Raw genomic sequence first — 23,999 nt, 5'->3', positions numbered from 1 at the left:
TGCTCTTACTAGGTGCATCTTTCCATGCATTAGCTGGGCCAGGCAAGTTCAGTTCAGTTTAGGTTTTTTTTTATACAATGAAAATCGTTTAAATTTATGTTATTTTTGAAAATAACTAACGCTTCGCCTTGCTGCAGTTACAGACCTAGAACTTTTGTATTTTTTCATCGACAATTTCTTTTTGTGTGAGGAACTGTAGGTTTTATTTTTTATCATTTTAAGGTACATGTGACATTTTTGATCACTTTTTTATTGTATTTTTTGGGAAACGGGCTGAACAAAAAGCAGCATTTTGCCTATTTTTTTCTTTTTTACATTGTGTACATTGTGTACCATAACAAAGAAAGTGCTAAAGCTGGAGTGCAGTTAAACACCAAAAAACCAAGATTATGGCAACCAGATTGACAACTGGCAAGTAGAGGCAGTGACAGACTTAATATTTCTAGGCGCAAAGATTACTGCAGATACGGACGGCAGCCAGGAAATCAGAAGACATCTACTTCTTGGGAGGAGAGCAATGGCCAATTTCAATAAGATAGTTAAGAGCAGAGACATCACACTGACAACGAAGGACTGCATAGTTAAAACAATAATTTTCCCCATAGTAACCTATGGATGTGAGTGCTGGACCATAAGGAAGGCGGAGCAAAGGACAATAGACGCTTCTGAACTGTGGTGTTGGAGGAAAATTCTGAGTCCCTTGGACCGCAAGAAGATCAAACCAGTCTATATTCCAGGAAATAAAGCCACCGCTTACTGGAAGGACGGAGAGTAAAGGCAAGACTGAAGTACTTTGGCCACATAATGAGAAGGCAGGATACCTTGGAGAAGATGCTGATGTTAGGGAAAGTGGAAGGCAAAAAGAAGAGGGGCCGACCAAGGGCAAGATGGATGAATGATATCCTTCCAGTGACGGACTGGACCTTGGTGGAGTTGGGATGGCGACAGCCGTCAGGAAGCTCTGGCGTTGACTGGTCCACGAGGTCACGAAGAGTTGGAAACGACTGAACGAATAAACAACACACCGTGTATAGAAATGACATTCAGTTTATTGTAGAGCTTGTTACAGATGCAGAAATATTAAATATGAATTGTCTTTAATTCAGTGTTTTTTTTTATTACAAAAAGGATTTTTTTTTTAATTATACAATTTTTTTCAGAATTTTCATTTTATTCCCATGTAGGGAACTTAGGCATGTGATCCTGTGATTGCTCAAATAATACTCCATCAAGCCATAGCAACTCATCCATTGCATTGTGGAGGGAGGATGACATGATAGGGGGAACCCACTCCTTCTGTTAACCACTTAAATGCTGCAGTAAACATTGACCATGGCATATAAGTGGTTAACAACTGGAATCAGAATAATCTCTGACCCCAACAGATGCAGTGAAACCCCAGCTGTTGGTTATAATTACATAATGAGGAAGAAAGGGCTTAATATTTAAATTTGTGCTGCCCAAGGCCACTGGTGCGAAGTGGGGATGTGATGTGCCCTGCATGACCACACTTTTTGCACCACTGAGATCGGCCCTGCAGGACACAGTGGCAGCAGCAGCACTATACTGGTCACAGGAGACAATACACTGTCAGTACCGAGGACTCACCGAGGTCACAGCGATCGCTTTCTTATTTTTGGGTCAGAACGCTGTAATTTTATTTGTCATTATAATACAAGAGCCGAATAGGAATAAATTCTACAATGTAATTAATCACGAGGACTAAAAAAAACGCCAACCTTTCTCAGCTCATCAGTCCTTCCCAGATAATGCAGCTGAGTTCAGAGCACACAGAGAAATATAATGAACCCTCCATTAATTATGTGCACCAAGTGATGGAAGAATGTACATAGCGGTGGTAATAGACTCTACAATACAAGGGAAAAGACAATTGTCCGCCTCACAGAGAATTATTAAATATGCGCAATAGTAAAAATTGCAGTCATACCCCTCCCCCAAAGACTGTGATATATAATAGCATTAGTGATAGAGATGAGCGAACGTACTCGGTAAGGGCGATTTCGCAATCGAGCACCGCGTTTTTCGAGTACTTCACTACTCGAGTGAAAAGTACTCGGGTGCGCTGTGGGTGAGCGGGGGGTTGCAGCGGGGAGTGGGGGGGGGGGGGAGGGAGAGAGAGAGGGCTCCCCCCTGTTCCCCGCTGCTACCCCCCACTCCCCTCTGCAACCCCCCGCCCCACAGCGCACCCGAGTACTTTTCACCCGAGTAGTGAAGTACTCGAAAATCGCGGTGCTCGATTGCGAAATCGCCCTTACCGAGTACGTTCGCTCATCTCTAATTAGTGATCATTTATTGTGTGACGTACTATGGCAGTTCGGGTTGGAGGCTCAGAAACAAACACTGACACTTGGGGTACAGGATAATGACACGCTGATACTTGGGGGACAGGATAATGACACGCTGATACTTGGGGTACAGAATAATGACACGCTGATACTTGGGGAACAGGATAATGACACGCTGATACTTGGGGGACGGGATAATGACACGCTGATACTTGGGGTACAGAATAATGACACGCTGATACTTGGGGAACAGGATAATGACACGCTGATACTTGGGGGACGGGATAATGACACGCTGATACTTGGGGACAGGATAATGACACGCTGACAAGTGGGGTGCACGATAATGACACGCTGATACTTGGGGTACAGAATAATGACACGCTGATACTTGGGGTACAGGATAATGACACGCTGATACTTGGGGGACAGGATAATGACACGCTGATACTTGGGGGAAAGGATAATGACATGCTGGTTCTTGGGGGACAGTATAATCACACGCTGATACTTGGGGGACAGGATAATGACACGCTGATACTTGGGGGACGGGATAATGACACGCTGATACTTGGGGAACAGGATAATGACACACTGATACTTGGGGTACAGGATAATGACACGCTGATACTTGGGGTACAGGATAATGACACGCTGACACTGGGGGGACGGGATAATGACATGCTGACACTGGGGGGATAGGATAATGACACGCTGATACTTGAGGGACAGGATAATGACACGCTGATACTTGGGGGACAGGATAATGACACGCTGTCACTTGAGGTATAGAATAATGACACGCTGATGTTTGGGGTGCAGGATAATGATACGCTGACACTTGAGGGACAAGATAATGACACGCTGACACTTGGGGGATGGGATAATGACACGCTGATACTTAGGATACAGGATAATGGCACACTGATACTTGGGGGACAGGTAAATGACACGCTGATACTTGGGGGACGGGATAATGACACACTGATACTTGGGGGACAGGATAATGACACGCTGTCACTTGGGGTACAGGATAATGACACACTGATGCTTGGGGTGCGGGATAATGACACGCTGACACATGGGGGACAGGATAATGACACGCTGATACTTGGGGTACAGGATAATGATACGCTGACACTTGGGGGGCAGGATAATGACACGCTGACACTTGGGGGATGGGATAATCACACGCTGATACTTGGGGGACAGGATAATGACACACTGATACTTGGGGGACAGGATAATGACACGCTGACACTTGGGGGACAGGATAGTGACACGCTGACACTTGGGGGACAGGATAATGACACACTGACATTGGCGGACAGGATAATGACATGCTGATACTTTGGGGACGGGATAATGACACGCTGATACTTGGGGGACGGGATAATGACACGCTGACACTTGGGGGACAGGATAATGACATGCTGATACTTGGGGGACAGAATAATGACATGCTGACGCTTGGGGGACGGGATAATGACACATTGACACTTGGGGGACAGAATAAGGACACTGAGAGTTGGGTTGCAGGATAATGACACACTGACACTTGCCAGACAGTACAATGACACACAGTAATCCTCTAATAATAAAGAAGCGCCGGAATATTTGCCGCAGGCGTATATATGTAGGCAGCACATGACAGGGTTAACGGGGAGGCTAGGGGTTAACAGTAGTGCAGAGGTGTGGGGGGGGGGGGGTGAGAATAGGGAGGGGGGAGCAGTTAGAAAGTGCGGGAAAAGCAGGAGGAGGAGTTTCAGTCGGCAGCAGAAGGAAGAAGGAGCAGAAGAGAAGAAGACGGAGACAGCGAGGAAGAAGAGAGAAGAAACCGTGAGTAAAGAAGAGTGAAGACGGCTGGAAGCACCGAAGAGCCCGAAGAGGAGCGTCTGGAAGAGCCCAGAAGACGACTTACCGGTATGGACGGCGTCATGGAGAGGATCCGGGCAGCGGTGGAGGAGCGGGGCTTAGACTGGCTGGTGAGCTTACTGGATGCGGGGGCCCCTGGCCCGGAGCACGTGGGAGCGGGTCCGGCACAGGCTGCAGGAGCGGAGGAAGCGGCGCCCGTTGTAGCAGCTGCAGCGCCGGGCAGAGGAAGAGGACGGAGCCCTGCTGCTGCTGGGAGCCGAGCGACTGAAGCGGCAGCGGGACTAAGCCCAGGGACATACCATGGCCGCAATGCCTCAGCGGTGGGGAGGCGCGGGACACAGGCAGTGGAGAGGAGAGAGCCGAGGCCACGGAGGGCTCGCGCCCCAGCGCGGCTGAGCCCTGATTTAACCCCTCAGCGTCGGCGCCGCATTGAGAGTCCCTCACGGGCCCCTCCGGGCCGGCTCCCAGTTTCCAATTCAGCAGGTGGGGAGCGCAGGCCCGGGAGGAATCTCACCAGGCGGGTCGGTGCAGCGTCTGGCTCCAGGTCCCGTGCCGCCAGGGGGGCGGGGCCTGGCACCGGACCGTCGGCGGAGAGAGCTGGAGCAGCGTGGGGCCGCTCGCCGGGAGAGGTGGTGGTCGGCGAGCAGCCTCACAGTTTTCTTTCAGTCCCACAGGACACGCGGCCCGTGGGAGCCAGTTTGATCAGCAGAGGAGCGGCTGCGACTCCGGTGGCGCGACTGCAGCCAGATGAGGACCTCGAGTGCCAGCGCGGATCACCGTCTGACGAGGACTCGGATCCGCTGGAGGGAGGATCGGCGGCTGGTGGGACTACAGCCCCTACGCAGCCAGGTGAGCGAACACACGGGGACACACATATCGCAGTTAGCCGCGTTGCGCTAGCGGCAGATAGTGTGGGGGGGCGGACAGGGGGCGGGGGGGTGACGGTAGGCACACGGGGCGCAGCGAGCGATTTGGGGTTAATGTTAGGGGGATTATTGGAGCTTTGGCGCAAGCAACAGACAGGGCCAGGGCCGTCGCCGGTATCCGCCTGGACTTTACCGTCCAATGCGGTGAGTGGTCGCGATAGCGATACGGGGGGAGTTGGGACGGGATCGTCGGTGGGGCAGCAAACAGCTCCTGTCACGGTAGGCGTTCAGACAGAAAAGGAAGGGGACAGGATTCGCCTTGATGACAGAGCGAAGGGGGAGGTATATGTTTGCTTTGAGGGCCCCCTAGGTGCGCACTTGAAAAAGGAGGTTAGAGAAAAGATCTGGCGCGACGAGTACGTCGAGATCTTTTCCCTTCTCCCTTTAGAAAAATTTAATTTGGATAAAGGGAAAAGGACGGAATACAAGAAGGAGGAGGAAGAGAAACGTCGGTGGCGACTGATTCCACAGACTTTCTCTAATTGGATGCAAGCTTTCGCTATTCTGGCTAGCGTTATAGGGGAAAAGGCGCCGGAGAATTGTTCCGGCCTCTTTTGTTACCTCGATGCGATAGGTGAGGCGTACAGGGTGTATGGGGGCCAGACGTGGCTTAGGTATGACGAGCAGTTTCGTCAAAGAAAAGCGATCCGACCGTCTATTCGGTGGGATCAGAAAGACATAGGGCTGTGGTTGAGGGTAATGGCCCCAGTTAGGTTCGGGCAGCCCTTTCAGGGAGGGGCCGGGACGAGTAGCTCGGCCAGCGGTTCCCAGGGAGGAAGTCAGGGCGGACAGTCGGGGAGTCATAGGCTCGGATTGTGTTGGCAGTTTAACGACGGCCAATGCAAATTCGGAAATAGCTGCAGGTTCAAGCACGTTTGCTCCCTGTGTAACGCTACATCACACGGAGCAGCAAAGTGCTTTAAGAAGGGAAAAGGAAAGTTTTTCGGGGCAGCTGGAAAAAGGGATGACACCAGTGAAACTGGCAAAGATGGTGCCGTTTCTAAATAGGTACCCCGACCGAGAGAAGGCGATTTTATTATTAGAAGGTTTCAGGGATGGTTTTAAAATTCCCGCCCCAGTTCATAGGGTTCCTGTTACTACAAAAAATTTACCGTCGGCGCTCCGGTATTCAGCGGTGGTAACAGAGAAATTGCGTAAGGAGGTTCAGTTAGGACGGATGGCGGGGCCGTTTAGCTCCCCTCCGGTTACAGAGTTGGTAGTTTCTCCGCTTGGAGTAGTTCCTAAAAAAGAGCCAAATAGGTTCAGGCTCATACATCACTTGTCTTACCCGAAAGGGGCGTCAGTGAACGACGGTATCGACCCGGACATATGTTCCGTGGTGTATACCTCGTTTGACGCCGCTACGAAATGGGTGCGCAAGTACGGGCAGGGGGCTAGGTTGGCTAAAGTGGACATTGAGTCCGCTTTTAGGTTACTCCCAGTGGCCCCAGAAAGTATTCGTTTGTTAGGCTGTTTTTGGGAAGGAAGTTACTTCGCGGATAGGTGTCTACCCATGGGCTGCTCTATTTCGTGCGCTTATTTTGAAGCGTTCAGCTCATTTTTAGAATGGGTAGTTAGGGATTGCACAGGGATTAGGTCGGTTATCCATTATTTGGATGACTTCCTATGCATAGGTCCGGCAAGTTCGCCACTTTGCGCAAACTTGCTGGGGTCCCTTCAATGGGTTACCGGTCAGTTCGGGGTGCCTTTGGCACCAGGGAAGACCGAAGGGCCCACAACGTGTTTGAAGTTTCTGGGCATTACCATTGACACTAAGGCAATGGAATGCAGGTTGCCCGAGGACAAAGTGGCGGAATTAAAGGCTGAAGTCAACAGGGCAAGGGTTGTCACAAAAGTTACATTAAGAGAGCTGCAATCGTTGTTAGGCAAGCTCAATTTCGCCTGTCGCATTATGCCGATGGGTCGGATTTTCAGTAGGAGATTAGCATCAGCCACAGCAGGGGTTCGGTTACCCCACCATTTTATACGGCTGGGCAAAGGCCACAAGAAGGACCTGGCAGTATGGGCGGCGTTTTTAGAAAATTATAACGGAAGGTCAGTGATGATGGAGGAGGTGGTGGACAATTTCGATTTGGAATTGTTCACTGACGCCGCAGGTAGTTCGGGTTTTGGAGCATACTTCCAAGGCCGGTGGTGCGCGTCAGGGTGGCCGAGCGAATGGTTTTCGTCGGGTTTGGTAAAAAACCTGGTGCTGCTAGAGCTATTCCCCATAATAGTAGCTGTTGAGCTATGGGGAGCTCAGTTTAGAGATAAAAGGGTGCGCTTTCACTGCGACAACCTGGGGGTGGTGCAGGCAATAAACAGATTGTCTGCATCATCCCCCCCAGTGGTAGCATTATTGCGCCACCTGGTGCTGCAGGCGTTGTCGCTGAATGCTTGGATTGGGGCGGTACACGTGCCAGGGGTAAGCAACTCAATAGCGGATGCTCTTTCTCGCTTTCAGTGGGAGCGATTCCGACGGTTGGCCCCAGGAGCAGAAGAAGAAGGGGTGTCTTGCCCGAGACACATATGGAGCGTGGTCAGCGAGCAGTGAGGCACCTGATAGGTGCCTCCTTGGCTCGGAACACATGGGCGGCTTACAAGGCAGCATGGGTAGAATGGGAGGAGTGGTTGAACTACAGCCCCTACGCAGCCAGGTGAGCGAACACACGGGGACACACATATCGCAGTTAGCCGCGTTGCGCCAGCGGCAGATAGTGTGGGGGGGCGGACAGGGGGCGGGGGGGTGACGGTAGGCACACGGGGCGCAGCGAGCGATTTGGGGTTAATGTTAGGGGGATTATTGGAGCTTTGGCGCAAGCAACAGACAGGGCCAGGGCCGTCGCCGGTATCCGCCTGGACTTTACCGTCCAATGCGGTGAGTGGTCGCGATAGCGATACGGGGGGAGTTGGGACGGGATCGTCGGTGGGGCAGCAAACAGCTCCTGTCACGGTAGGCGTTCAGACAGAAAAGGAAGGGGACAGGATTCGCCTTGATGACAGAGCGAAGGGGGAGGTATATGTTTGCTTTGAGGGCCCCCTAGGTGCGCACTTGAAAAAGGAGGTTAGAGAAAAGATCTGGCGCGACGAGTACGTCGAGATCTTTTCCCTTCTCCCTTTAGAAAAATTTAATTTGGATAAAGGGAAAAGGACGGAATACAAGAAGGAGGAGGAAGAGAAACGTCGGTGGCGACTGATTCCACAGACTTTCTCTAATTGGATGCAAGCTTTCGCTATTCTGGCTAGCGTTATAGGGGAAAAGGCGCCGGAGAATTGTTCCGGCCTCTTTTGTTACCTCGATGCGATAGGTGAGGCGTACAGGGTGTATGGGGGCCAGACGTGGCTTAGGTATGACGAGCAGTTTCGTCAAAGAAAAGCGATCCGACCGTCTATTCGGTGGGATCAGAAAGACATAGGGCTGTGGTTGAGGGTAATGGCCCCAGTTAGGTTCGGGCAGCCCTTTCAGGGAGGGGCCGGGACGAGTAGCTCGGCCAGCGGTTCCCAGGGAGGAAGTCAGGGCGGACAGTCGGGGAGTCATAGGCTCGGATTGTGTTGGCAGTTTAACGACGGCCAATGCAAATTCGGAAATAGCTGCAGGTTCAAGCACGTTTGCTCCCTGTGTAACGCTACATCACACGGAGCAGCAAAGTGCTTTAAGAAGGGAAAAGGAAAGTTTTTCGGGGCAGCTGGAAAAAGGGATGACACCAGTGAAACTGGCAAAGATGGTGCCGTTTCTAAATAGGTACCCCGACCGAGAGAAGGCGATTTTATTATTAGAAGGTTTCAGGGATGGTTTTAAAATTCCCGCCCCAGTTCATAGGGTTCCTGTTACTACAAAAAATTTACCGTCGGCGCTCCGGTATTCAGCGGTGGTAACAGAGAAATTGCGTAAGGAGGTTCAGTTAGGACGGATGGCGGGGCCGTTTAGCTCCCCTCCGGTTACAGAGTTGGTAGTTTCTCCGCTTGGAGTAGTTCCTAAAAAAGAGCCAAATAGGTTCAGGCTCATACATCACTTGTCTTACCCGAAAGGGGCGTCAGTGAACGACGGTATCGACCCGGACATATGTTCCGTGGTGTATACCTCGTTTGACGCCGCTACGAAATGGGTGCGCAAGTACGGGCAGGGGGCTAGGTTGGCTAAAGTGGACATTGAGTCCGCTTTTAGGTTACTCCCAGTGGCCCCAGAAAGTATTCGTTTGTTAGGCTGTTTTTGGGAAGGAAGTTACTTCGCGGATAGGTGTCTACCCATGGGCTGCTCTATTTCGTGCGCTTATTTTGAAGCGTTCAGCTCATTTTTAGAATGGGTAGTTAGGGATTGCACAGGGATTAGGTCGGTTATCCATTATTTGGATGACTTCCTATGCATAGGTCCGGCAAGTTCGCCACTTTGCGCAAACTTGCTGGGGTCCCTTCAATGGGTTACCGGTCAGTTCGGGGTGCCTTTGGCACCAGGGAAGACCGAAGGGCCCACAACGTGTTTGAAGTTTCTGGGCATTACCATTGACACTAAGGCAATGGAATGCAGGTTGCCCGAGGACAAAGTGGCGGAATTAAAGGCTGAAGTCAACAGGGCAAGGGTTGTCACAAAAGTTACATTAAGAGAGCTGCAATCGTTGTTAGGCAAGCTCAATTTCGCCTGTCGCATTATGCCGATGGGTCGGATTTTCAGTAGGAGATTAGCATCAGCCACAGCAGGGGTTCGGTTACCCCACCATTTTATACGGCTGGGCAAAGGCCACAAGAAGGACCTGGCAGTATGGGCGGCGTTTTTAGAAAATTATAACGGAAGGTCAGTGATGATGGAGGAGGTGGTGGACAATTTCGATTTGGAATTGTTCACTGACGCCGCAGGTAGTTCGGGTTTTGGAGCATACTTCCAAGGCCGGTGGTGCGCGTCAGGGTGGCCGAGCGAATGGTTTTCGTCGGGTTTGGTAAAAAACCTGGTGCTGCTAGAGCTATTCCCCATAATAGTAGCTGTTGAGCTATGGGGAGCTCAGTTTAGAGATAAAAGGGTGCGCTTTCACTGCGACAACCTGGGGGTGGTGCAGGCAATAAACAGATTGTCTGCATCATCCCCCCCAGTGGTAGCATTATTGCGCCACCTGGTGCTGCAGGCGTTGTCGCTGAATGCTTGGATTGGGGCGGTACACGTGCCAGGGGTAAGCAACTCAATAGCGGATGCTCTTTCTCGCTTTCAGTGGGAGCGATTCCGACGGTTGGCCCCAGGAGCAGAAGAAGAAGGGGTGTCTTGCCCGAGACACATATGGAGCGTGGTCAGCGAGCAGTGAGGCACCTGATAGGTGCCTCCTTGGCTCGGAACACATGGGCGGCTTACAAGGCAGCATGGGTAGAATGGGAGGAGTGGTTGAACTACAGCCCCTACGCAGCCAGGTGAGCGAACACACGGGGACACACATATCGCAGTTAGCCGCGTTGCGCCAGCGGCAGATAGTGTGGGGGGGCGGACAGGGGGCGGGGGGGTGACGGTAGGCACACGGGGCGCAGCGAGCGATTTGGGGTTAATGTTAGGGGGATTATTGGAGCTTTGGCGCAAGCAACAGACAGGGCCAGGGCCGTCGCCGGTATCCGCCTGGACTTTACCGTCCAATGCGGTGAGTGGTCGCGATAGCGATACGGGGGGAGTTGGGACGGGATCGTCGGTGGGGCAGCAAACAGCTCCTGTCACGGTAGGCGTTCAGACAGAAAAGGAAGGGGACAGGATTCGCCTTGATGACAGAGCGAAGGGGGAGGTATATGTTTGCTTTGAGGGCCCCCTAGGTGCGCACTTGAAAAAGGAGGTTAGAGAAAAGATCTGGCGCGACGAGTACGTCGAGATCTTTTCCCTTCTCCCTTTAGAAAAATTTAATTTGGATAAAGGGAAAAGGACGGAATACAAGAAGGAGGAGGAAGAGAAACGTCGGTGGCGACTGATTCCACAGACTTTCTCTAATTGGATGCAAGCTTTCGCTATTCTGGCTAGCGTTATAGGGGAAAAGGCGCCGGAGAATTGTTCCGGCCTCTTTTGTTACCTCGATGCGATAGGTGAGGCGTACAGGGTGTATGGGGGCCAGACGTGGCTTAGGTATGACGAGCAGTTTCGTCAAAGAAAAGCGATCCGACCGTCTATTCGGTGGGATCAGAAAGACATAGGGCTGTGGTTGAGGGTAATGGCCCCAGTTAGGTTCGGGCAGCCCTTTCAGGGAGGGGCCGGGACGAGTAGCTCGGCCAGCGGTTCCCAGGGAGGAAGTCAGGGCGGACAGTCGGGGAGTCATAGGCTCGGATTGTGTTGGCAGTTTAACGACGGCCAATGCAAATTCGGAAATAGCTGCAGGTTCAAGCACGTTTGCTCCCTGTGTAACGCTACATCACACGGAGCAGCAAAGTGCTTTAAGAAGGGAAAAGGAAAGTTTTTCGGGGCAGCTGGAAAAAGGGATGACACCAGTGAAACTGGCAAAGATGGTGCCGTTTCTAAATAGGTACCCCGACCGAGAGAAGGCGATTTTATTATTAGAAGGTTTCAGGGATGGTTTTAAAATTCCCGCCCCAGTTCATAGGGTTCCTGTTACTACAAAAAATTTACCGTCGGCGCTCCGGTATTCAGCGGTGGTAACAGAGAAATTGCGTAAGGAGGTTCAGTTAGGACGGATGGCGGGGCCGTTTAGCTCCCCTCCGGTTACAGAGTTGGTAGTTTCTCCGCTTGGAGTAGTTCCTAAAAAAGAGCCAAATAGGTTCAGGCTCATACATCACTTGTCTTACCCGAAAGGGGCGTCAGTGAACGACGGTATCGACCCGGACATATGTTCCGTGGTGTATACCTCGTTTGACGCCGCTACGAAATGGGTGCGCAAGTACGGGCAGGGGGCTAGGTTGGCTAAAGTGGACATTGAGTCCGCTTTTAGGTTACTCCCAGTGGCCCCAGAAAGTATTCGTTTGTTAGGCTGTTTTTGGGAAGGAAGTTACTTCGCGGATAGGTGTCTACCCATGGGCTGCTCTATTTCGTGCGCTTATTTTGAAGCGTTCAGCTCATTTTTAGAATGGGTAGTTAGGGATTGCACAGGGATTAGGTCGGTTATCCATTATTTGGATGACTTCCTATGCATAGGTCCGGCAAGTTCGCCACTTTGCGCAAACTTGCTGGGGTCCCTTCAATGGGTTACCGGTCAGTTCGGGGTGCCTTTGGCACCAGGGAAGACCGAAGGGCCCACAACGTGTTTGAAGTTTCTGGGCATTACCATTGACACTAAGGCAATGGAATGCAGGTTGCCCGAGGACAAAGTGGCGGAATTAAAGGCTGAAGTCAACAGGGCAAGGGTTGTCACAAAAGTTACATTAAGAGAGCTGCAATCGTTGTTAGGCAAGCTCAATTTCGCCTGTCGCATTATGCCGATGGGTCGGATTTTCAGTAGGAGATTAGCATCAGCCACAGCAGGGGTTCGGTTACCCCACCATTTTATACGGCTGGGCAAAGGCCACAAGAAGGACCTGGCAGTATGGGCGGCGTTTTTAGAAAATTATAACGGAAGGTCAGTGATGATGGAGGAGGTGGTGGACAATTTCGATTTGGAATTGTTCACTGACGCCGCAGGTAGTTCGGGTTTTGGAGCATACTTCCAAGGCCGGTGGTGCGCGTCAGGGTGGCCGAGCGAATGGTTTTCGTCGGGTTTGGTAAAAAACCTGGTGCTGCTAGAGCTATTCCCCATAATAGTAGCTGTTGAGCTATGGGGAGCTCAGTTTAGAGATAAAAGGGTGCGCTTTCACTGCGACAACCTGGGGGTGGTGCAGGCAATAAACAGATTGTCTGCATCATCCCCCCCAGTGGTAGCATTATTGCGCCACCTGGTGCTGCAGGCGTTGTCGCTGAATGCTTGGATTGGGGCGGTACACGTGCCAGGGGTAAGCAACTCAATAGCGGATGCTCTTTCTCGCTTTCAGTGGGAGCGATTCCGACGGTTGGCCCCAGGAGCAGAAGAAGAAGGGGTGTCTTGCCCGAGACACATATGGAGCGTGGTCAGCGAGCAGTGAGGCACCTGATAGGTGCCTCCTTGGCTCGGAACACATGGGCGGCTTACAAGGCAGCATGGGTAGAATGGGAGGAGTGGTTGAAGCAGTGGGGCAATGTACGGACGGACGAGGACGCGGCAGGGGCGTTGTTGGGGTGGCTGGCAAAAAGCGCGGAGGCTGGTTTGTCGGTGGCTGCAGTTAACAAGTTTATGGGGGGGGGGTGGCGTTTGGCGCTAAGTTGAGGGGTGTAACAGATGTAACGAAGAACTTTGTAGTGAGGCAGGCGCTTAAAGGTTTTAGAAAGGGGCGGGGTAGTCCGGATACGCGTCGCCCGGTTTCGTTTGATTTACTACAAAAATTGGGGTTCGCGTTGCAGGAGGTTTGTGGGAACGGGTTCGAGTATTCTCTTTTTAGGTTTGCTTTTTCGTTAGCCTTTTTCGGGGCGTTACGGGTGGGGGAATTGGTTTCCCCAAGCAAAAAGATAGCGGGGGGGTTGAGAGCCGAGGACACTAGAGTTGTAAAGGGACGTTTAGAAATAGTCATTCGGCGTTCTAAGACGGATCAGGTCGGAAGGGGTCGTCGGGTGTCGCTGGGGCGTATTCCAGGGGAAAACATGTGCCCGGTTAGTTGTTGGGAGAACTACTGTTCTCTAGCAGGGGCCAGGGTAGGGCCCCTGTTACAGCATCAGGACGGTCATTATTTATCAAGGTTCCAGTTTGAGGCGGTGTTTAAAAGAGCGATAGCTGTTCTGGGACTGGATGGGTCAGGTTTTGGAACGCATTCGTTTAGAATAGGTGCGGCGACAGAGGCGGCAGCGAGGGGTATGGATAGTCAGGCGGTGATGGGAATCGGTCGGTGGAAGTCAGAGAGGTTCAGACGGTATATTAGACCGCATTTGCTGTAAGGGCGGGTAGGGGGCACATGGTGGGGGCGTTATTTACGGTTAGTTTTTGTTCTTTTTTGTTACAGATCCGCGTGCTGCACTCGTGTGGATAATGGGCCACTCGTATGTTTTTTGGGGGGGGGAGAGGGCTAAGGTTAGGCCTAATGGGAGGCAACTTAGACTGAGTAAGGATGCGGCGGTACTTCGCTGGATAGGAGTGCGGGGCATGGCCTGGTCGCGGGTCTTGCAGGATGTACAGCGCCTAGTCTCCCTGGACAGGACGCCCGACATTCTAGTATTGCACGTCGGGGGCAACGACTTGGGGCGTAGACCGTTCAGGGAACTAGGCAGAGATATACGGTACGATATGCTTCGGTTATTGCAGATGTACCGGGGCTTGACCTTGGTCTGGTCCGAGATGGTCCCTCGTAAGGTTTGGCGGAATGTGCGTTCGGTGCGCGGCATACATAAGGCAAGGATCAAAGTGAATCGTGAGGTGTCTCGTTTCGTGGTGCGGAATGGAGGAGTCGCCGTGCGGCATATTGATCTTGAGAAAGGGGCGGGAAATTATTGGAGAGGCGACGGGGTCCATCTCAACGAGATTGGGACAGATCTTTGGTTAGAGGGCATACAGGAGGGGATAGAGCGCGCATTGGTTCTGTGGGGGGCTGCGCAGGCATGAGGTGGTCATGCCATGCTGGCTGTGGCAGTTGGAGGGGGGGTGGAGTTCTCGGAGCCAGTTAGGATGCGGGGCGAGGGGGGGGGGAGAGCGGAGGGCCGATGGCTGCCTGTCCCCCCTTCCCGCCCCATTGTTGATTTACAGTGTGCGGTAGGTCTGTCGCCTCCCGGCTCTGTCAGGCCGTAGTCCCTGCGGAGACCAGTCGGCTGGCCTAGGAACGGCTAGCGGGTCTCTGAGTCGGGAGGTTGGCGACTAGGGGCAACCGTGTGTGTGTTGCCTCCCGAGTCGGCGGTCTCGCGACGGGAGGGCGGTAGCGGGAGGGATCTTCGGTCTCCCGAGTCGGATAGTGGGAGGGCGACGGGAGGCAGTACGGAAGATCCTTTTCCCTGTAGTGAGGCGACAGAGGGGGTTGTAGGCTCCGGGGACTTCCCCCTTTTTGGTGGGTTGTCTATTATTGTGTTTTTTACCCATTGTTAAACTTAAGGTTAAATAAATGGCCGCTGTGGCCAAAAATTATCCAAACTAGAAGTAGTAGCGTATTGTTTTGGTGGGTTACAGGGAAGTGGGGGGATAGGTCACAGAGGCTCACTCCGTGATACCCGCGTCAAGAAGCGCCGGAATATTAGCCGCAGGCGTATATATGTAGGCAGCACATGACAGGGTTAACGGGGAGGCTAGGGGTTAACAGTAGTGCAGAGGTGTGGGGGGGGGGGGTGAGAATAGGGAGGGGGGAGCAGTTAGAAAGTGCGGGAAAAGCAGGAGGAGGAGTTTCAGTCGGCAGCAGAAGGAAGAAGGAGCAGAAGAGAAGAAGACGGAGACAGCGAGGAAGTCCCACCCACCCGCCCGTTAGTTAGTAGCTAGGGGTGAAAGTTTAGTGAGAGGGAGGGGGGGGGGCGCTTTGGAGGTGATATGTAGATTGTCATAGCGGCAGTTGGAGGGGGGGTGGAGTTCTCGGAGCCAGTTAGGATGCGGGGCGAGGGGGGGGAGAGCGGAGGGCCGATGGCTGCCTGTCCCCCCTTCCCGCCCCATTGTTGATTTACAGTGTGCGGTAGGTCTGTCGCCTCCCGGCTCTGTCAGGCCGTAGTCCCTGCGGAGACCAGTCGGCTGGCCTAGGAACGGCTAGCGGGTCTCTGAGTCGGGAGGTTGGCGACTAGGGGCAACCGTGTGTGTGTTGCCTCCCGAGTCGGCGGTCTCGCGACGGGAGGGCGGTAGCGGGAGGGATCTTCGGTCTCCCGAGTCGGATAGTGGGAGGGCGACGGGAGGCAGTACGGAAGATCCTTTTCCCTGTAGTGAGGCGACAGAGGGGGTTGTAGGCTCCGGGGACTTCCCCCTTTTTGGTGGGTTGTCTATTATTGTGTTTTTTACCCATTGTTAAACTTAAGGTTAAATAAATGGCCGCTGTGGCCAAAAATTATCCAAACTAGAAGTAGTAGCGTATTGTTTTGGTGGGTTACAGGGAAGTGGGGGGATAGGTCACAGAGGCTCACTCCGTGATACCCGCGTCATGAGGTGACTCTGGTCATTCTGTAATATGAAAAAAAAGGTTTGGTATGGTGTCGGCCAGTAGAAGAATGTGTGACTGTTCTCAGTGAGAGAAACCAAGTAATCTTGTAGATATGAGACCTTTTAATGGCTAACAAAAATACATGATGTTACAGCGAGCTTGCGGGTTCCTATCGACCGTTCATCAGGCTATGAAACTTGTTTGGATGGCACACAAGTTTAATATACAGATGCAGAGGGGAGGGGGGCACCCCTCTTCATCAAAATAAATGTTCACACACAGAAATTTGATGATGATGATTTTATGATGTCTGTTATCTCTACAGCACATAGAAGAAGATGGAAACACTACCTGTGCAGCTCCACCTATTGGATGGCAACATTCTCACAATCAATTTCTGAATTTTTATTTAAAAAAAAAATTGATTGTGAGAATGTTGCCATCCAATAGGTGGTGCTGCAGAGGTAGTGTTTACATCTTCTTCTATATGCTGTAGAGATAACAGAAATCATAAAACTGTCACATTCCTCAGCTCAGTGGACTGATTTAGTATTTATCTCATTACTCAGATTGTCTTGTGTTACTTTAAGTCTGAAATTTCTGTGTGTAAACATTTATTTAAATCAAAAGGGGTGTCCCCCTCCCCTCTGCATCTGTATGTTATATTTGTGTGCCATCCAAACAAGTTTCATAACCTGATGGATGTTCGATAGGAACCCACAAGCTTATTGTAACATCATGTATTTTTGTTAGGCATTAAAAGATATCATATCTAGAAGATAACTTGGTTTCTCTTACTGAGAACAATCACACTCTGGTCATTCTGTTCTAGTCTATACGGCAAAGCTGACAAATGAGCTATATAGATAGAAGGCATTAGTCTATTACGCTGCTCTAGCAATCAGTGTAAAGCCTGCAGTATAAATGACTCATTCTCTGTAATGTTTTATGTCTTTACAGGATCGGTATAATAAGGTCACCAGGTCTATGTTTGTACCTAGAAGTATTTTGGCCCGGGCGTTGAGCTCCTCATTTAACAACAAATGACATGGTTCTGGGTGAGGCGTTTCCTCAGGTCACTTGTAATTGCAGGAATTGAGTTAATAAAATATGAGAACATTCTTCCACACTGACCAATAGTTCACAGCATGGACTGATCTTTGGATCCCCCATGTATTTCCCAGAATCCCCGTGCTCAGTCAGCATAAGATATCGGATCTCAGAATCGGATGAGCACCAGCAGATTTCTGATTTGCTGCATGAATATTTCAGTGTTTTCTAAACTGTGAATGCAAATAAGGGAGATGGAACAATACCTCTGCAGCGCCACCAGGCAGCATTCCTGCAAGTCAATGTCAGACTTTTTATACAAGCCTTGTAACAATGACTGGGAATAGGTGGCGCTGCAGAGGTATTGTTCAATCTCCCTTATTTACATATTACCCAGAGGAGCATGAATTTCCTTAAGTCTCCTCACTCACCTTCTAGGTGCTCTCCTTCAGGAGAGATGATAACTCTCCCGACCCACGTCACAGGCCTCTCACTAGCCCAGCCAGAAACCTACTGCACACTGAAGAGGGCCAAAAACCCAGAAACAGCTGTCTGTGTATGAATTCTAACTTGGCTTTCAAATCCCAATCATTGCTACAAAGCTTGTATAAAGAGTCTGACATTGACTTGCAGGAATGCTGCCTTCTAATAGGTGGTGCAGCAGAGGTATTGTTCTATCTTCCTTATTTGCATAGTACCCAGAGGAGCATGAATGGTCTTATAGGTCTCCTCACTCATATTCTAGGTGCTCTCCCCAAGGAAAAAAGATAACATTTTAGATATACGCTGTATTAAACTCAAGAGCTGCACTCACAGTTCTTCAGCTTTCATAAGCTTCCCATAGAATTCCCTGTCTGGGGCATGAAAAGCTAACTGTCCCTCAGCATGATAAGATCTGGTAGTAAGTAGGAAGTTTGAGTTCTGTCTGCCTACAAGCTTGCTAACTGCTTCCGAAACAGCTAGCAGAATAGTGAGTGCAGCTCTGGAGTATAATACAGGATGTAACTCAGGATCAGTACAGAATAAGTAATGTATGTACACAGCGACTCCACCAGGAGTATAGTGAGTGCAGCTCTGGAGTATAGTACAGGATGTAACTCAGGATCAGTACAGGATAAGTAATGTATGTACATAGTGACTCCACCAGCAGAATAGTGAGTGCAGCTCTGGAGTATAATACAGGATGTAACTCAGCATCAGTACAGGATAAGTAATGTATGTACACAGTGACTCCACCAGCAGAATAGTGAGTGCAGCTCTGCAGTATAATACAGGATGTAACTCAGGATCAGTACAGGATAAGTAATGTATGTACACAGTGACTCCACCAGAAGAATAGTGAGTGCAGCTCTGGAGTATAATACAGGATGTAACTCAGGATCAGTACAGGATTAGTAATGTATGTACACAGTGACTCCACCAGCAAAATAGTGAGTGCAGCTCTGGAGTATAATACATTGTGTAACTCAGGATTTGTACAGGATAAGTAATGTATGTACACAGTGACTCCACCAGCAGAATAGTGAGTGAAGCTCTGGAGTATAATGCAGGATGTAAGTCAGGGTCAGTACAGGATAAGTAATGTATGTACACAGTGACTCCACCAGCAAACTAGTGAGTACAGCTCTGGAGTATAATACAGGATGTAACTCGGGATCAGTACAGGATAAGTAATGTATGTACACAGTGACTCCACCAGCAGAATAGTGAGTGCAGCTCTGGAATGTAATACAGGATTTTCTTCATTATTTCATTTAGGAATGATTTCTGCTCTTGATCTGTCTGTAACAGTAGCGGCTGATTCTGCGCTTTCAGTCACTATATTAGAGGTGTATACAGATAAATATAATTACTGTTCAGTATTAGGCACACTGTGCAGCATCTGAGGAGCAGGCCCAGAGCCAAGGTGGGGTAGATCAAGACCTTGTCACAGGTGGCTCTACCATCTCCTCCCCTGAGGGTGGCTCTGGACCCGTCCAAGTTACTGCTGGGGAAGGTCACAAAGAAAAGTCAACTAGCAGTTACCTTACAGTTCTTGTTGTCACTCATGACGCCACTGTTCCGTCCTTTGTGGTGAATCCAGAAGACGTAATAAATAGTCCACACGCAGGGATAACTTTCTAAACAAAACCGCGAATGGTCGATAGAGCTCATTTACTTGAATAAATTTTGGCAAAACAGTCTATAAACATTACATCCACCAATGTAACATTGGTACCAACACAGGATAGTGATGTGACTGGGAGGATTCTCAGGATGGCAGAAGAAGCCACAGTCCCAGTTATCTGTGGGGTTCTGCTCCTGGCAACTCTCTTCACTCACTCTCTCTAGCTCTCTACCTGTACATACTCACATGTGAAAGTGGCACTCAGCGGGGGATGGTGGCTTCTCTCTCACACTCAGCATGTCCTTGTAATACTAAGGCTTCTTGAGTGAAGTAGGCCCAGGGCAAGTAGTCGGCCATCACTCAGCTTCTTCAATCTTGGACTCTCACTGATGCGGCACAGTTTCTCCTACTCACTAAAATTTGTTTCTTCTTCTTGCATGCAGAATAGAAGACCACTGCAAACTATTCACTCTTTTGCAAGAAGCACCTCACTAACTAACTTGCATTCTATGTTGCAAACACATATATAAAACATGGTCACATGACATACAACAAGATACATTTCTCAGACATAACCCATACATTAACCCATTCAGTGCTGCAAAGGTGCAATATGCATCAAATCCATATACATAGAAGACGCTGACCATACAAATGCACAAGACAAACACATTTATACTTTTGGAGGGGCCCCGTTAACTCTGGGCCACTACAACTGCATTATGACTTATGAACTCCTTAATATTTAGAGGTCTCTATGGTTCACTTCCTGTCATGCCCTTAAAACCCTTAGGGACCAGGCTTTTTTTATACCTAAAGGACCAGACGCTTTTTAGGAATTTTACCCATGTGGTGGTTTTACTGCACTACTTTTTTCATGACAAATAGGACTATTTTTTCAAATACCTTTTTAACTGACTTTTTTCCCCCATTTTTTTTGTTTTATTGAGTGTAAAAGGCTAAAAAAATTATTTTTAAACATTTATAGTTGTTTTAAATTAGTAAATTTACGCTGAAATAAAGTATGGGGATAGTTTCCTTATTTTTTTCGGATGTTTTGATATATAATATGTATGGATTTGCTTTACAGGCGGTATACGGCGATGGTTTTGTTTGGCATCGGCTTTGGGTCATTTTCTTTTTATTCTTATATTTTTTATTTTATTCTATTTTTTTACCATGTATGTCCCCATGACGTCATATAAGACCTGGGGTCATTCACATGGTCTTTTTTTATTACTCATTTTCCACTGTAGCATTCACTAGAGCCCCAGTTACAGGGGAAATTATCCCCCTGTAGGGACATTAGTCACAGGCAGAGCTGATCAGAGTCTGCTAGGACACATAGTGGAAAAACCACTTCCACTTTCACTTCTTAGTACATAGCACCCATTGAGCACTATGTGTCCAGGAAAGAAGAAAGCGGTAGCGGGTAAAAAACACTTGTCCCTTCTCCTCCGGGTTCTCGGCTGTGACCCCGACCTGCTCCTGCTTGATTGCAGGAGCAGAGGCTTTAATCTGTATTTTTGCTATCGGCTGGGATTACAGCCCAGGACTAAGCACCATATATGTACAGTGCTTGGTCCTTAAGGGGTTAATATAAGGGTCTTACAGGGGGCTTTATGCTTCCATGTTGTACACTGATTCCTATATCATCTGTTTTGCTCCGCTTGGCCGCTCGGCTCCAAGTATTTGATGTCACCAGGTTTGCAGGATTTGTAGACAGCCGGCTAGAAGGTGCTGAGTACTAGGAGTCCTGGGCAGGTGAAGTAGAACAGAAAACGCATACCACGGCTAGATCTGCAGAAAATACTGACACTGTGGGTTCATTTTCCTCTTCCGTGCTTTCAAGAAACACAATGTAGCATATTTAGATGGCAGTAACTGTAGCCTCTCATCAGGACACCATTTATATGCCAAAAGGAAAGGACTTTGCACTTAGTAGTTTTCTCATAGGTGAAAACCCTATTCCATGTGCCCTACTAAGACATACACCATGATGCCGGAAGTATTGGGACATGGAAGGGGAGGAAATTTGATTTTATACACATTTTTCAGTCCGCTGTTGGGCCGCCTTTGGTCTCAATCACTGCCATAACCCTCCTCGGCCGCTTGCTTCCAAATTCCTATAGATGTGTAGAGGGATTTGCCTCCATTCCTCAAGGTGAGCCTTGGATAGTGATGCAGGAATGATGGATGTGTTGGGTGGGCAAGGATACAGCGTTCTAGTTTGTCCCAGAGATGCTTAATGGGATCGAGATTCGGACTTTGGGCCAACCAATGACATTTGCAGACGTTCCTTTACTCCACACTGCGTGCCATATGACATGGTGCTCGGCTATGTTGGTAGAGACACGGAGCTGTACCCAAGTACTGCTACAGGGTAGGTGATGCCACATCGCCCAGGATGTTTCTCTGCCCATTGGTGTTGAGTGTGGCCTTCACTATAACCAATGACCCTAGTCCTTCCCAGCATAAAAATCCCCCCCACCATAGCAGAACCTCCTCCAAACCACACTGTTGGGATGATACATTCATGTAGGAACAGCTCTCCAGGCAACGGTCACACCCAAGTGCCGCCATCCGATTGGAAGATGGTATGCTGTGATTTATCTGACCACAACACTTGCTTCCACTTATTTGCAGTCCGACATTCCGAGCCCAATCGCAGGTGCCGCTATGCATTCACTGCTGGGATGTTGGGTGCAGTCGCTCATGCATGGTAACCCTTCACATGCCGTTCCCTACGGGTGTTTCTGGTGCTAATGGATCTTCTAATGATCTGTGAGACCTCCTGTACCAGGGCAGACGATGTGTGTGATGTTTTCACAGCTCGTGCAAGGCTTTGTTGTCTACGCTATTTGTGCTTGAGAAAGTCGTCCTGCATGATGACGAAACGCGTCGCACAGAGAATACTGATAATAAAACTTTAAAGTGAGTAGTGAATACAGCCTGACCCTGGTGTTCAGGACCTGGGAGCGCGGGCGATTTTTCATTAAGTTCATACGCTATGTTGGTGTCGGGGTCTCCCTGAACGTGGCTGCACCGCACACACCGGATGGTTTCCAAATGACATTGCCAACTGTGGATTGTGGTCCAGAAGCACTGCGATGTCCTATACTGATTAGTTGGTAACATCCCACCACCAGACCCCATTGTCAGCTCTACACCTGGTGGCATCTGATGCTTTCTGTACTGGTATATGTGTGATCCTCTCCTTTATACCTAATGCTCACACATCAGCTGACAGCACAGGATTGGTGGGGGGCCCAAGACTTATGTCAACATAGCATATAGACCTCATAGTGAGAGGTCCCCCACTCAGGACTTTAAATGAGCACTGTGCAATGCTTCATTTCTCCTGTGGAGGTGCTGCATGGAAATTGCACACGTAGGGCTCATTCACACGAGGGAACTTGTGCATCTAACTTACATGCACAAAAAAATGTGACTACTAGAACTAATATAGAAATGTTCAAATGACGGAATTTTAGCCACACAGAAAGAAAAAAAAAAATCGCACCTAAAAAGATAGGATGTCAGCGACTGAAATTACCTTCTGCGTGAAAATATAGGTCCTGAACTATCTTTGGTGCGCAAAGTGCAGAAGCCTACATAGACTTCTATGGGAGACTATGCAAACCAGACAGCAAAGGGAGATGAAGGGATTTCCCTGCAGCGGGGAGAGAGAGAGAGCAATAAAGAGAAGCCCCGGGGGAACCCCCTCCATCTCTGGGGACTCCCTTCATCTCAGCGAAGTCGGAGGGACTTCCCAGCAGTGGGGCTGGATGAATTCCCCTGCAGCTGGGCTAGAGGCTTTTCCCCCCATAGTGGGTAGAGAGGTGTTCCATCTCCCCTGCAGGGGAACCCCTCTCTCCCCGCTGCAGGGAAATTCCTCCATCTCCCTTCCAGGGTACCCCTCCCTCCCTGCTACAGGGGAATTCCTCCAGCTTCCCTACAAGGGAAACCCTCCATTCCTGCTGAGATGAAGTTACCAGTGATGAAGGAAAGCCCAATGAGACTTTCCTTCATCTTTCTCTCCTCCCGGAGAAGCAGCACTTTTTTTCTGCAACATGCAGCTCCCAATTGTGTGAATGGGCAATTTCACCGCTAATTAACATCTGGACTTGATAGCGGGAAGTCGTCCATTCACACAACTTTTCTCTGGAGTTACCCTCAATTTTTTTGCGCCCGTGTGCATAAGCCTTTACTGCCAAGTTTCCTCAAAGACTACAGCTGATTGCTGAGGGTTCCAGTTATTGTTAAGAGAGCCTATTAACAAGTAGGAATTAGCCAAAGCAGAGAACCCTTTTAATAGTTCTGATGATGCTGACAATGAGCAATACATAGATAGAAGGCTGGAGCTGTAGGGTGAAAACCTGGCCACCGCTGCTCTTCACGGTCTACAGAAGTGCTAATGTAGTGGGCATTGGAACCCAGAGGGCTACATAACTGGCTTCCATGATCTTTCATAATGCTGTATGGTACATGTATATCACACCTGAAATAACCAAAGGAGGGAGAGCAGACTACGATGTGCACCCCAAGCAGCACTACAATGTTACTAGAAGCATTTGTAAGATTGTGTCATAGAGACAGAGCTCCATTTGGTCCACAAGCCTTGGAGCGACCCTCAAACTGGTCTAGGAAGTCTAATAGGCCAGGCAA

The 23,999-nt window shown here is 49.7% G+C and overlaps 1 protein-coding gene across 1 annotated transcript; it reads left to right on the top strand.

Moving 5' to 3' along the window:
- Positions 1 to 4,150: 4,150 nt before the first annotated feature.
- On the top strand, positions 4,151 to 17,198 carry LOC136611664 (uncharacterized). Its single transcript, XM_066591472.1, has 3 exons — positions 4,151 to 5,030; positions 14,078 to 14,609; positions 17,135 to 17,198. The coding sequence occupies exons 1-3, from the start codon at positions 4,232 to 4,234 to the stop codon at positions 17,196 to 17,198; spliced, it is 1,395 nt and encodes a 464-aa protein (XP_066447569.1). The 5' UTR covers positions 4,151 to 4,231.
- The last annotated feature ends 6,801 nt before the right edge of the window (positions 17,199 to 23,999 follow it).

Source organism: Eleutherodactylus coqui, chromosome 1, assembly GCF_035609145.1.
Source record: "Eleutherodactylus coqui strain aEleCoq1 chromosome 1, aEleCoq1.hap1, whole genome shotgun sequence".
Taxonomy (NCBI): domain Eukaryota; kingdom Metazoa; phylum Chordata; class Amphibia; order Anura; family Eleutherodactylidae; genus Eleutherodactylus; species Eleutherodactylus coqui.
This window is presented reverse-complemented; position numbering and strand designations above follow the sequence as displayed.

Coding starts and splice junctions, on each gene's coding strand:
- LOC136611664 (XM_066591472.1), top strand. CDS start 4,232: ATGGACGGCGTCATGGAGAGGATCCGGGCAGCGGTGGAGGAGCGGGGC. Junction 5,031..14,077: donor TACAGCCCCTACGCAGCCAG/GTGAGCGAACAC, acceptor TTTTTGTTACAG/ATCCGCGTGCTGCACTCGTG. Junction 14,610..17,134: donor GAGATTGGGACAGATCTTTG/GTTAGAGGGCAT, acceptor ATGTCTTTACAG/GATCGGTATAATAAGGTCAC.